We start from the raw sequence: 14,815 nt of genomic DNA, 5'->3' as shown, positions 1-14,815 counted from the left end.
TCTTGCGAACTCAGCACCGATGACATACGGTGGTGAAATACCCCCGCAGCTGACCCCATCAGAATGCTTGGTGGACAGAAACTCCGAGCCAGTCTCTGACGTCACTCCTCGCCCTGATAAGAAATAGATACAACACACGTGTTCGTAACGAGTATATATGTATATGTCTGTGTGTGTATATACATTTATACGTTGGGATGTATAGGTATGTATATTTGCGTGTGTGGACATATATGTATATACATGTGTATGTGAGTGGGTTGGGCCATTCTTTCGTCCGTTTCCTTGCGCTACCTCGCTAATGCGGGAGACTGCGACAAAGCAAATTAAAATAGATAAATGAATAAGAATATATATATATATTATACTTTGTTGTGGTCTCCTGGGTTAGCAAGATAGCGCAAGGAAACAGACAAAAGAATGGCCCAACCCACCCAAATACACATGTATATAGATAAACACCTGCTCACGCACATATACATACCTATGCATTTCAACGTATACATACATATACATAGACAGACATATGTACATATTCATACTTGCTGCCTTCATCCATTTCCGTTGCCACCCCGCCACACATGAAATGGCGCCCACCTCCCCTGCATGTGTGCTAGGTAGCGCTAGAAAAAGACAACAAAGGCCACATTTGTTCACACTCAGTCACTAGCTGTCATGTGTAATGCACAGAAACCACAGCTCCCTTTCCACATCTAGGCCCCACAAAACATTCCCTGGTTTACCCCAGACACTTCACATGCCCTGGTTCAATCCACTGACAGCACATTGACCCCGGTATACTACATCGTTTCAATTCACTCTGTTCCTTGCACGCCTTTCACCCAAACTACCTCACACCATCACTCAAACTACCTCACACCACATATTGTCCTCAAAAATCTCATTACCAACACATCTGCCCTCCTCTGCACAACCCTATGTATAGCCCATGCCTCAAAACTATATAACATTGTTGGAACCACTATTCCTTCAAACATACCCATTTTTGCTCCGAGATAACATTCTCGCCTTCCACACATTCTTCAATGCTCCCAGAACCTTTACCCCCTCCCCCACCCTATGACTCACTTCGGCTTCCATGGTTCCATCTGCTGCTAAATCCACTCCAAGATATCTAAAACACTTCACTTCCTCCAGTTTTTCACCGTTCAAACTTACCTCCCAACTGATTTGTCCCTCAACCCTACTGAACCTAATAACCTTGCTCTTGTTCATATTTACTCTCAGCTTTCTTCTTTCACAAACTTTACCAAACTCAGTCACCAGCCTCCAGTTTCTGACCCGAATCACCCACCAGCGCTGTATCGTCAGCAAATAACAACTGACTCACTTCCCAAGACCTCTCATCCACAACAGACTGCATACTTGACCCTCTCTCCAAAATTCTTGCAGTCACCTCCCTAACAACCCCATCCATATATGTCTGTGGCTGATTCATGTGAGAAACTGCAGAAGCTGGTGACTGAGTTTGGTAAAGTGTGTGAAAGAAGAAAGTTGAGAGTAAATGTGAATAAGAGCAAGGTTATTAGGTACAGTAGGGTTGAGGATCAAGTCAATTGGGAGGTAAGTTTGAATGGAGAAAAACTGGAGGAAGTGAAGTGTTTTAGATATTTGGGAGTGGATTTGGAAGCGGATGGAACCATGGAAGCAGAAGTGAATCATGGGGTGGGGGAGGGGGCGAAAATTCTGGGAGCATTGAAGAGTGTGTGGAAGTCAAGAACATTATCTTGGAAAGCAAAAATGGGTATGTTTGAAGGAATAGTGGTTCCAACAATGTTGTATGGTTGCGAGGCGTGGGCTATGGATAGAGTTGTGCGCAGGAGGGTGGATGTGCTGGAAATGAGATGTTTGAGGACAATATGTGGTGTGAGGTGGTTTGATCGAGTAAGTAATGTAAGGGTAAGAGAGATGTGTGGTAATAAAAAAGAGTGTGGTTGAGAGAGCAGAAGAGGGTGTTTTGAAATGGTTTGGTCACATGGAGAGAATGAGTGAGGAAAGATTGACAAAGAGGATATATGTGTCATAGGAGGAGGGAACGAGGAGAAGTGGGAGACCAAGTTGGAAGTGGAAAGATGGAGTGAAAAAGATTTTGAGTGATCGGGGCCTGAACATGCAGGAGGGTGAAAGGCGTGCAAGGAATAGAGTGAATTGGAACGATGTGGTATACCGGGGCCGACATGCTGTCAATGGATTGAACCAGGGCATGTGAAGTGTCTGGGGTAAACCATGGAAAGTTCTGTAGGGCCTGGATGTGGAAAAGGAGCTGTGGTTTTGATGCATTATTACATGACAGCGAGAGACTGAGTGTGAACAAATGGGGCCTTTGTTGTCTTTTCCTAGCACTACCTCGCACACATGAGGGGGGAGGGGGTTGTTATATCATGTGTGGCGAGGTAGCGATAGAAATGAATAAAGGCAGGCAGTATGAATTATGTACATGTGTATATATGTATATGTCTGTATGTGTATATATATGTATACGTTGAGATGTATAGGTATGTATATTTGCGTGTGTGGACGTGTATGTATATATACATGTGTATTAGGGTGGGTTTGGCCATTCTTTCGTCTGTTTTCTTACGCTACCTTGCTAACGCGGGAGACAGCGACAAAGCAAAATAATTATATTTATTATTTTGCTTTTTCGCTGTCTCCCGTGTTAGTGAGGTAGCGCAAGGAAACAGACGAAAGAATGGCCCAACCCACCCACATACACATGTATATACATACACGTCCACACACGCAAATATACATACCTATACATCTCAATGTACACATATATACACACACACAGACATATACATATATACACATGTACACAATTCATACTGTCTGCCTTTATTCATTCCCATTGCCACCCCGCCACACATGGAATAACAACCCCCTCCCCCATCATGTGTGTGAGGTAGCGCTAGGAAAAGACAACAAAGGCCCCATTTGTTCACACTCAGTCTCTAGCTGTCAGGTAATAATGCACCGAAACCACAGCTCCCTTTCCACATCCAAGCCCCACAGAACTTTCCATGGTTTACCCCAGACGCTTCATGTGCAAAATAATAATAATATTTTTTTTTTTTTTTTTTTTTTTTTTTTTTTTTTCCGCTGTCTCCCGCGTTTGCGAGGTAGCGCAAGGAAACAGACGAAAGAAATGGCACAACCCACCCCCATACACATGCCTTGATTCAATCCACTGACAGCACGTCAACCCCGGTATACCACATCGCTCCAATTCACTCTATTCTTTGCCCTCCTTTCACCCTCCTGCATGTTCAGGCCCCGATCACACAAAATCTTTTTCACTCCATCTTTCCACCTCCAATTTGGTCTCCCTCTTCTCCTTGTTCCCTCCACCTCCGACACATATATCCTCTTGGTCAATCTTTCCTCACTCATTCTCTCCATGTGACCAAACCATTTCAAAACACCCTCTTCTGCTCTCTCAACCACGCTCTTTTTATTTCCACACATCTCTCTTACCCTTACGTTACTTACTCGATCAAACCACCTCACACCACACATTGTCCTCAAACATCTCATTTCCAGCACATCCATCCTCCTGCGCACAACTCTATCCATAGTCCACGCCTCGCAACCATACAACATTGTTGGAACCACTATTCCTTCAAACATACCCATTTTTGCCCTCCGAGATAATGTTCTCGACTTCCACACATTCTTCAAGGCTCCCAGAATTTTCGCCCCCTCCCCCACCCTATGATCCACTTCCGCTTCCATGGTTCCATCCGCTGCCAGATCCACTCCCAGATATCTAAAACACTTCACTTCCTCCAGTTTTTCTCCATTCAAACTCACCTCCCAATTGGATTGACCCTCAACCCTACTGTACCTAATAATAATGATAATAATAATAATAATAATAATAATAATAATAATAATATATATATATATATATATATCCCTGTGAGTCCACTGGGAAGATGAAACACGTTAAGCTCCCAAGTTCATGTAATAATCACATCATCAAGGGAGATACAAGAAAGAAATATAAGTCAGCTGATATACAACTAAGAGACGTAGCTAGGACGCCAGTTGGTAAACGTGATTGTCCAAGACAGACAACGAGCGTATCATAAACTTATTATGTGGACAAGAAGGGGAATTGTTTACAAATTTTATCAACAATAAAGCTATCCAATTTATATAAACCATCACTAATATTAAGGTTATAATTCTTTGTGTATTTAATAATGGAAGATTCAGTGATATTTCTCGTGGTACTGGAGTTAGAGTTGATAACTGAGATGGCATTATTCCAGTCAGTGCAATGATAGTAGTTTTTAACATGATTAAACAAGGCATTTGATTCTTGTCCTGATCTATACAATGTTTATGTTGCTTAATTCTAACAGAAAGCACCTTACCAGTCTGCCCAACATAAAACTTATCACAATTTTTACATGGCACTTTATAGATGCATCCAGAATTTTCTGGTGAGTTCCTGATTAAGATATTCTTTATAGTATTATTGTTGCTGAAGGCAATATTTACATTAAAAGATTTAAGCTATGTGGGAAGTAAAGTAAAATTATTATTAAAAGGGAGAACTAAAAGATTCTTGGTGTCAATGGAAGGTTTGGGTTCAACTCTATAAAATGATTTCTTTGCTAACTTAAGGGATTTATAAATGAAAGATCTAGGGTAACTTAAGTTAGATCCAGTAGAATATATCTTTTCAAAACTCAAAACCAGTAAACTCTGGACTGGAAATATGTAATGCCCAAAGGAACATAGATTGAAATGATGATAATTTAACTCTGTCATGTTGAGATGAGTAATAATGGATGTATGAGCATACATTGGTAGGTTTTTTGTATATGCTAAACTTAAACTTGTTTCCTTGCTCATGGATCATCCACTCTAAAAATGGTAACATACCATTATTTTCATTTTCTACAGTGAATTTGATGGAAGGTATTAAATTGTTAAGTAAGGGGAGAAATGTTTGTAAATTTTCATTTGTTGGCCAAACACAAAGAACATCTATATACCTAACCCAAATTGCATTAGAAGGTAAGATATCCTGTAGTAATTTTGTTTCAAAATATTCCATGTTAAGATTACTTAGTACAGGTGAAAGAGGGTAATTACCCATTGCCATACCAAATTTTTGAGCATAATATTCTCCTTTGAATTGAAATACACAGTCTTTTATACATAATTTTATCAGCTCAGTGAAAACATACTTTGAAACAGGTAAATGAATATCCTCCAAAACATCAAATAAATATTCTAAAAGGTCATCAACTGGAACTTTTGTGAACAGTGAGGAAACATCAAAGCTAACAAGTTTGAAATCAAAATTAACACTGATATTGTTAAGCTTGTTAACTAAATCTACATTGTTCATGATATAATTTGATATCGTACCCACTAAAGGGCTTAATAAAGAAACTAACCATTTTGACAATTTATATGTGATGGAGCCTAATGAACTCAATATAAGTCTTGCCGGAAAATTTTGTTTTATGTGTTTTGATAAGTCCATAAATGTACGGCAATAAAGGGAACAAAGATAATAAACTTTTGATAAGAGGACCATTACCTTTCAACAACAGTTTCAGCAGGAAATACATGAGAAGTATTCTTTCTCCCCTCTCTTTAGGGATGATACATATATATATATATATATATGCATAAATATACATACACGTACATATACATATATACACGTGTACATCATGATAGTAATGATAATATATATATATATATATATATATATATATATATATATATATATATATATATATATATATATATATATCCCCTGGGGATAGGGGAGAAAGAATACTTCCCACGTATTCCCTGTGTGTCGTAGAAGGCGACTAAAAGGGAAGGGAGCGGGGGGCTGGAAATCCTCCCCTCTCATTTTTTTTTTTCAATTTTCCAAAAGAAGGAACAGAGAAGGGGGCCAGGTGAGGATATTCCCTCTAAGGCCCAGTCCTCTGTTCTTAACGCTACCTTGCTAATGCGGGAAATGGTGAATAGTATGAAAAAAAAAAAATATATATATATATATATATATATATATATTTATTTTATTTATTATACTTTGTCGCTGTCTCCCGCGTTTGCGAGGTACCGCAAGGAAACAGACGAAAGAAATGGCCCAAACCCCCCCATACACATGTATATACATACGTCCACACACGCAAATATACATACCTACACAGCTTTCCATGGTTTACCCCAGACGCTTCACCTGCCTTGATTCAATCCACTGACAGCACGTCAACCCCGGTATACCACATCGCTCCAATTCACTCTATTCCTTGCCCTCCTTTCACCCTCCTGCATGTTCAGGCCCCGATCACACAAAATCTTTTTCACTCCATCTTTCCACCTCCAATTTGGTCTCCCTCTTCTCCTCGTTCCCTCCACCTCCGACACATATATCCTCTTGGTCAATCTTTCCTCACTCATCCTCTCCATGTGCCCAAACCATTTCAAAACACCCTCTTCTGCTCTCTCAACCACGCTCTTTTTATTTCCACACATCTCTCTTACCCTTACGTTACTTACTCGATCAAACCACCTCACACCACACATTGTCCTCAAACATCTCATTTCCAGCACATCCATCCTCCTGCGCACCACTCTATCCATAGCCCACGCCTCGCAACCATACAACATTGTTGGAACCACTATTCCTTCATACATACCCATTTTTGCTTTCCGAGATAATGTTCTCGACTTCCACACATTCTTCAAGGCTCCCAGAATTTTCGCCCCCTCCCCCACCCTATGATCCACTTCCGCTTCCATGGTTCCATCCGCTGCCAGATCCACTCCCAGATATCTAAAACACTTCACTTCCTCCAGTTTTTCTCCATTCAAACTCACCTCCCAATTGACTTGACCCTCAACCCTACTGTACCTAATAACCTTGCTCTTATTCACATTTACTCTTAACTTTCTTCTTCCACACACTTTACCAAACTCAGTCACCAGCTTCTGCAGTTTCTCACATGAATCAGCCACCAGCGCTGTATCATCAGCGAACAACAACTGACTCACTTCCCAAGCTCTCTCATCCCCAACAGACTTCATACTTGCCCCTCTTTCCAAAACTCTTGCATTCACCTCCCTAACAACCCCATCCATAAACAAATTAAACAACCATGGAGACATCACACACCCCTGCCGCAAACCTACATTCACTGAGAACCAATCACTTTCCTCTCTTCCTACACGTACACATGCCTTACATCCTCGATAAAAACTTTTCACTGCTTCTAACAACTTTCCTCCCACACCATATATTCTTAATACCTTCCACAGAGCATCTCTATCAACTCTATCATATGCCTTCTCCAGATCCATAAATGCTACATACAAATCCATTTGCTTTTCTAAGTATTTCTCACATACATTCTTCAAAGCAAACACCTGATCCACACATCCTCTACCACTTCTGAAACCACACTGCTCTTCCCCAATCTGATGCTCTGTACATGCCTTCACCCTCTCAATCAATACCCTCCCATATAATTTACCAGGAATACTCAACAAACTTATACCTCTGTAATTTGAGCACTCACTCTTATCCCCTTTGCCTTTGTACAATGGCACTATGCACGCATTCCGCCAATCCTCAGGCACCTCACCATGAGTCATACATACATTAAATAACCTTACCAACCAGTCAACAATACAGTCACCCCCTTTTTTAATAAATTCCACTGCAATACCATCCAAACCTGCTGCCTTGCCGGCTTTCATCTTCCGCAAAGCTTTCACTACCTCTTCTCTGTTTACCAAATCATTTTCCCTAACCCTCTCACTTTGCACACCACCTCGACCAAAACACCCTATATCTGCCACTCTATCATCAAACACATTCAACAAACCTTCAAAATACTCACTCCATCTCCTTCTCACATCACCACTACTTGTTATCACCTCCCCATTTGCGCCCTTCACTGAAGTTCCCATTTGCTCCCTTGTCTTACGCACTTTATTTACCTCCTTCCAGAACATCTTTTTATTCTCCCTAAAATTTAATGATACTCTCTCACCCCAACTCTCATTTGCCCTTTTTTTCACCTCTTGCACCTTTCTCTTGACCTCCTGTCTCTTTCTTTTATACATCTCCCACTCAATTGCATTTTTTCCCTGCAAAAATCGTCCAAATGCCTCTCTCTTCTCTTTCACTAATACTCTTACTTCTTCATCCCACCACTCACTACCCTTTCTAATCAACCGACCTCCCACTCTTCTCATGCCACAAGCATCTTTTGCGCAATCCATCACTGATTCCCTAAATACATCCCATTCCTCCCCCACTCCCCTTACTTCCATTGTTCTCACCTTTTTCCATTCTGTACTCAGTCTCTCCTGGTACTTCCTCACACAGGTCTCCTTCCCAAGCTCACTTACTCTCACCACCCTCTTCACCCCAACATTCACATATATATATATATATATATATATATATATATATATATATATATATATATATATATATATATATATATATATATATATATATTATCCCTGGGGATAGGGGAGAAAGAATACTTCCCATGTATTCCCTGCGTGTCGTAGAAGGCGACTAAAAGGGAAGGGAGCGGGGGGCTGGAAATCCTCCCCTCTTGTTTTTTTTTTTTTTTTCCCAAAGAAGGAACAGAGAAGGGGGCCAGATGAGGATATTCCCTCAAAGGCCCAGTCCTCTGTTCTTAACGCTACCTTGCTAATGCGGGAAATGGCGAATAGTATGAAAGAAAGAAAGAAAATATATATATATATATATATATATATATATATATATATATATATATATATTTTTTTTTTTTTTTTTTTTTTTTTTTTATACTTTGTCGCTGTCTCCCGCGTTTGCGAGGTAGCGCAAGGAAACAGACGAAAGAAATGGCCCAACCCTCCCCATACACATGTACATACACACGTCCACACACGCAAATATACATACCTACACAGCTTTCCATGGTTTACCCCAGACGCTTCACATGCCTTGATTCAATCCACTGACAGCACGTCAACCCCTGTATACCACATCGCTCCAATTCACTCTATTCCTTGCCCTCCTTTCACCCTCCTGCATGTTCAGGCCCCGATCACACAAAATCCTTTTCACTCCATCTTTCCACCTCCAATTTGGTCTCCCTCTTCTCCTCGTTCCCTCCACCTCCGACACATATATCCTCTTGGTCAATCTTTCCTCACTCATTCTCTCCATGTGCCCAAACCATTTCAAAACACCCTCTTCTGCTCTCTCAACCACGCTCTTTTTATTTCCACACATCTCTCTTACCCTTACGTTACTTACTCGATCAAACCACCTCACACCACACATTGTCCTCAAACATCTCATTTCCAGCACATCCATCCTCCTGCGCACAACTCTATCCATAGCCCACGCCTCGCAACCATACAACATTGTTGGAACTACTATTCCTTCAAACATACCCATTTTTGCTTTCCGGGATAATGTTCTCGACTTCCACACATTTTTCAAGGCTCCCAAAATTTTCGCCCCCTCCCCCACCCTATGATCCACTTCCGCTTCCATGGTTCCATCCGCTGACAGATCCACTCCCAGATATCTAAAACACTTCACTTCCTCCAGTTTTTCTCCATTCAAACTCACCTCCCAATTAACTTGACCCTCAACCCTACTGTACCTAATAACCTTGCTCTTATTCACATTTACTCTTAACTTTCTTCTTCCACACACTTTACCAAACTCCGTCACCAGCTTCTGCAGTTTCTCACATGAATCCGCCACCAGCGCTGTATCATCAGCGAACAACAACTGACTCACTTCCCAAGCTCTCTCATCCCCAACAGACCTCATACTTGCCCCTCTTTCCAAGACTCTTGCATTTACCTCCCTAACAACCCCATCCATAAACAAATTAAACAACCATGGAGACATCACACACCCCTGCCACAAACCTACATTCATATATATATATATATATATATATATATATATATATATATATATATATATATATATATTTATATATCATCCTTAGGGATAGGGGAGAAAGAATACTTTCCATGTATTCCCTGCATGTCATAGAAGGTGACTTAAAGGGGTGAAAGCAGGTTGCTGCAAATCCTCCCCTCCAGCATTACTTAACCAAAAGAAGGAACAGAAATGTGGACCAAGTAAGACATTTTCCCTCCAAGGATTGGTCATCTTTTCTTGAACGCTGCCTCACAAACACAGGAAATAGCATTTACTGTGCTTGGGATTTATAAATGCCCAAGATTTACATGGCACATTTGTAGTCAACTGCTTGAGGCAGCTCTTGCCATACATGGCACTAGCATTTATTGGGTTAAAATTCTTGAATTAGCCACCTCAACCCTCTGGCAAAATATAGTTTTATGTCCTTGTAGTGTCATCCTTTGCATTGTTACTAGACAGCACAGCCTAATAATTTTTACACATCACAATGTATAGAGTTGTGAAAGAGGCCTATAAGTGATGAAAACCCTTAGTAGTCATTCATGCTTGTGAAGAAAACATTTACAGAAATACCACACTTCGTTACTTATACCTGATAGTACTCCTGGAGCACCTCATATACCTAGCATTTTAGCAGCACCAGCTAAAGGGTGTATGTAAAGGGTATTTCACCACAATGAGTTTTATGGTTTATCCCTGGGGATAGGGGAGAAAGAATACTTCCCACGTATTCCCTGCGTGTTGTAGAAGGCGATTAAAAGGGGAGGGAGCGTGGGGCTGGAAATCCTCCCCTCTCGTTTTTTTTTTTAATTTTCCAAAAGAAGGAACAGAGAATTGGGCCAGGTGAGGGTATTCCCTCAAAGGCCCAGTCCTCTGTTCTTAACGCTACCTCGCTAATGCGGGAAATGGCGAATAGTTTGAAAGAAGAAAGAAAAGAGTTTTATGGTTATTTTATTTATAACATTTTGTTCATGTTATAATGTCATACTTATGGAGATACCTTTTATGATATTTAAGGATATTCAACACAGTGTATGGTGATTGTTAGGACTGCTACAACGCTCCTAAAGCCATGTTGAATCCTCGTATTTATTTCAGACTATTCACTTGTACTGTCATTTTCTCAGAGAATCGGTCTTTCCAACTTATGAATAATTGATGGCATTGAAAAGTCTTGTTAAGAAATGTTTGATATTTTCTTTAACCAAGGAAAATCAGTATGTTAGATTAATCTGCTTTTCCTAGTGAACTAATGTGGAATATACTATGAGACAAACATGGAAAGAACTGAATTCTTTTTTTGATTCAGGTGTGTTTGTGTACATCCCGGATATTTGTCCAGCAGCCATTGTATGAAGAATTTCTTGACAAGTTTGTGGAAGCTGTCAAGTAAGTATTACTGAATGTCTATTCATCTATCTATCTATATTATTGTTATTATTATACTTTGTCGCTGTTTCCTATGTTAGCAAGGTAGCGCAAGGAAACAGACAAAAGAATGGCCCAACCCCCCCACATACACATGTATATACATAAACGTCCACACACGCACATGTACAGACACATTTCAATGTATACATACATATACATACACAGACATATACATATATACACATGTACATATGGGATGTATTTAGGGAATCAGTGATGGATTGTGCAAAAGATGCTTGTGGTATGAGAAGAGTGGGAGATGGGTTGATTAGAAAGGGTAGTGAGTGGTGGGATGATGAAGTAAGAGTATTAGTGAAAGAGAAGAGAGAGGCATTTGGAAGATTTTTGCAGGGAAAAAATGCAATTGAGTGGGGGATGTATAAAAGAAAGAGACAGGAGGTCAAGAGAAAGGTGCAAGAGGTGAAAAAAAGGGCAAATGAGAGTTGGGGTGAGAGAGTATCATTAAATTTTAGGGAGAATAAAAAGATGTTCTGGAAGGAGGTAAATAAAGTGCATAAGACAAGGGAGCAAATGGGAACTTCAGTGAAGGGCGCAAATGGGGAGGTGATAACAAGTAGTGGTGATGTGAGAAGGAGATGGAGTGAGTATTTTGAAGGTTTGTTGAATGTGTTTGATGATAGAGTGGCAGATATAGGGTGTTTTGGTCGAGGTGGTGTGCAAAGTGAGAGGGTTAGGGAAAATGATTTGGTAAACAGAGAAGAGGTAGTAAAAGCTTTGCGGAAGATGAAAGCCGGCAAGGCAGCAGGTTTGGATGGTATTGCAGTGGAATTTATTAAAAAAGGGGGTGACTGTATTGTTGACTGGTTGGTAAGGTTATTTGATGTATGTATGACTCATGGTGAGGTGCCTGAGGATTGGCGGAATGCGTGCATAGTGCCATTGTACAAAGGCAAAGGGGATAAGAGTGAGTGCTCAAATTACAGAGGTATAGGTTTGTTGAGTATTCCTGGTAAATTATATGGGAGGGTATTGATTGAGAGGGTGAAGGCATGTACAGAGCATCAGATTGGGGAAGAGCAGTGTGGTTTCAGAAGTGGTAGAGGATGTGTGGATCAGGTGTTTGCTTTGAAGAATGTATGTGAGAAATACTTAGAAAAGCAAATGGATTTGTATGTAGCATTTATGGATCTGGAGAAGGCATATGATAGAGTTGATAGAGATGCTCTGTGGAAGGTATTAAGAATATATGGTGTGGGAGGCAAGTTGTTAGAAGCAGTGAAAAGTTTTTATCGAGGATGTAAGGCATGTGTACGTGTAGGAAGAGAGGAAAGTGATTGGTTCTCAGTGAATGTAGGTTTGCGGCAGGGGTGTGTGATGTCTCCATGGTTGTTTAATTTGTTTATGGATGGGGTTGTTAGGGAGGTGAATGCAAGAGTTTTGGAAAAAGGGGCAAGTATGAAGTCTGTTGGGGATGAGAGAGCTTGGGAAGTGAGTCAGTTGTTGTTCGCTGATGATACAGCTCTGGTGGCTGATTCATGTGAGAAACTGCAGAAGCTGGTGACTGAGTTTGGTAAAGTGTGTGAAAGAAGAAAGTTAAGAGTAAATGTGAATAAGAGCAAGGTTATTAGGTACAGTAGGGTTGAGGGTCAAGTCAATTGGGAGGTGAGTTTGAATGGAGAAAAACTGGAGGAAGTGAAGTGTTTTAGATATCTGGGAGTGGATCTGGCAGCGGATGGAACCATGGAAGCGGAAGTGGATCATAGGGTGGGGGAGGGGGCGAAAATTCTGGGAGCCTTGAAAAATGTGTGGAAGTCGAGAACATTATCTCGGAAAGCAAAAATGGGTATGTATGAAGGAATAGTGGTTCCAACAATGTTGTATGGTTGCAAGGCGTGGGCTATGGATAGAGTGGTGCGCAGGAGGATGGATGTGCTGGAAATGAGATGTTTGAGGACAATGTGTGGTGTGAGGTGGTTTGATCGAGTAAGTAACGTAAGGGTAAGAGAGATGTGTGGAAATAAAAAGAGCGTGGTTGAGAGAGCAGAAGAGGGTGTTTTGAAATGGTTTGGGCACATGGAGAGAATGAGTGAGGAAAGATTGACCAAGAGGATATATGTGTCGGAGGTGGAGGGAACGAGGAGAAGAGGGAGACCAAATTGGAGGTGGAAAGATGGAGTGAAAAAGATTTTGTGTAATCGGGGCCTGAACATGCAGGAGGGTGAAAGGAGGGCAAGGAATGAGTGAATTGGAGCGATGTGGTATACCGGGGTTGACATGCCTGACTGTCAGTGGATTGAATCAGGGCATGTGAAGCGTCTGGGGTAAACCATGGAAAGCTGTGTAGGTATGTATATTTGCGTGTGTGGACATATGTATATACATGTGTATGGGGGTGGGTTGGGCCATTTCTTTCGTCTGTTTCCTTGCGCTACCTTGCAAATGCGGGAGACAGCGACAAAGCAAAAAAAAAAAAAAAAAAAAAAAAAAAACATTCATACATACTGCCTTCATCCATTCCTGCCACCACCCCCACCACACTTGAAATGGCACCCTCTCCCCCTGCGTGTATAGAGGCAGTGATGGGAAAAACAACAAAGGCCACATTCGTTCACAATCAGTCTCTAGCTGTCATGTGTAATGCATCGAAACTGCAGCTCCCTTTCCACATCCAGGCCCCACAAAACTTTCCATGGTTTACTCCAGAGGCTTCACATGCCCTGGTTCAATCCATTAACAGCATGTCGACCTTGGTATACCACATCATTCCAATTCACTCTGTTCCTTACACACCTTTCACTCTCCTGTACATTCAGGCCCAATCGCTCAAAATCTTCTTCACTTCATCTTTCCACCTCCAGTTTGGTCTCCCACTTCTCCTCATTTCCTCCACCTCTGACACATATATCCTCTTTGTCAATCTTTCCTTATTCATTCTCTCCATGTGACCAAACCATTTCAATACACCTTCTACTCTCTCAACTACACTCTTTTTATTACCACATATCTCTCTTACCCTTTCACTACTTGATCAAACCACCTTACACCACATATTGTCCTCAAACATCTCATCTCCAGCACATCCACCCACCTCTGCACAACCCTATCTATAGGCCATTCCTCACAACCATATAACATTGTTGGAACCACTATTCCTTCAAACATACCCATTTTTGCTCTCCGAGGTAACGTTCTCATCTCCCACACATTCTTCAGTGCTCCCAGAATCTTCGCCCCCTCCCCCACCCTGTGACTCACTTCTGCTTCCATGGTTCCATCCACTGCCAAATCCACTCCCAGATATCTAAAACACTTCACTTCGTACAGTTTTTCTCCATTCAAACTTACTTCCCAATTTACTTTTCCCTCAACCCTACTGAACCTAATAATCTAGCCCTTATTCACATTTACTATCAGCTTTCTTTTTTCACACACTTTGCCAAACTCAGC

General features: G+C 41.1%; 1 protein-coding gene across 1 annotated transcript in view; it reads left to right on the top strand.

The window, feature by feature from the left end:
• LOC139755342 (2-aminomuconic semialdehyde dehydrogenase-like) overlaps window positions 1-14,815 on the top strand; it is a 72,131-nt gene that overhangs the window by 52,090 nt on the left and 5,226 nt on the right. Inside the window, exon 7 of the mRNA XM_071673506.1 lies at window positions 11,286-11,365. Within this exon, the coding sequence (XP_071529607.1) occupies window positions 11,286-11,365 (80 nt within the window). The remainder of the gene's footprint in view (window positions 1-11,285; window positions 11,366-14,815) is intronic.

This window comes from Panulirus ornatus, chromosome 19, assembly GCF_036320965.1.
Source record: "Panulirus ornatus isolate Po-2019 chromosome 19, ASM3632096v1, whole genome shotgun sequence".
In the NCBI taxonomy this organism is placed as follows: Eukaryota; Metazoa; Arthropoda; class Malacostraca; order Decapoda; family Palinuridae; genus Panulirus; species Panulirus ornatus.
This window is presented reverse-complemented; position numbering and strand designations above follow the sequence as displayed.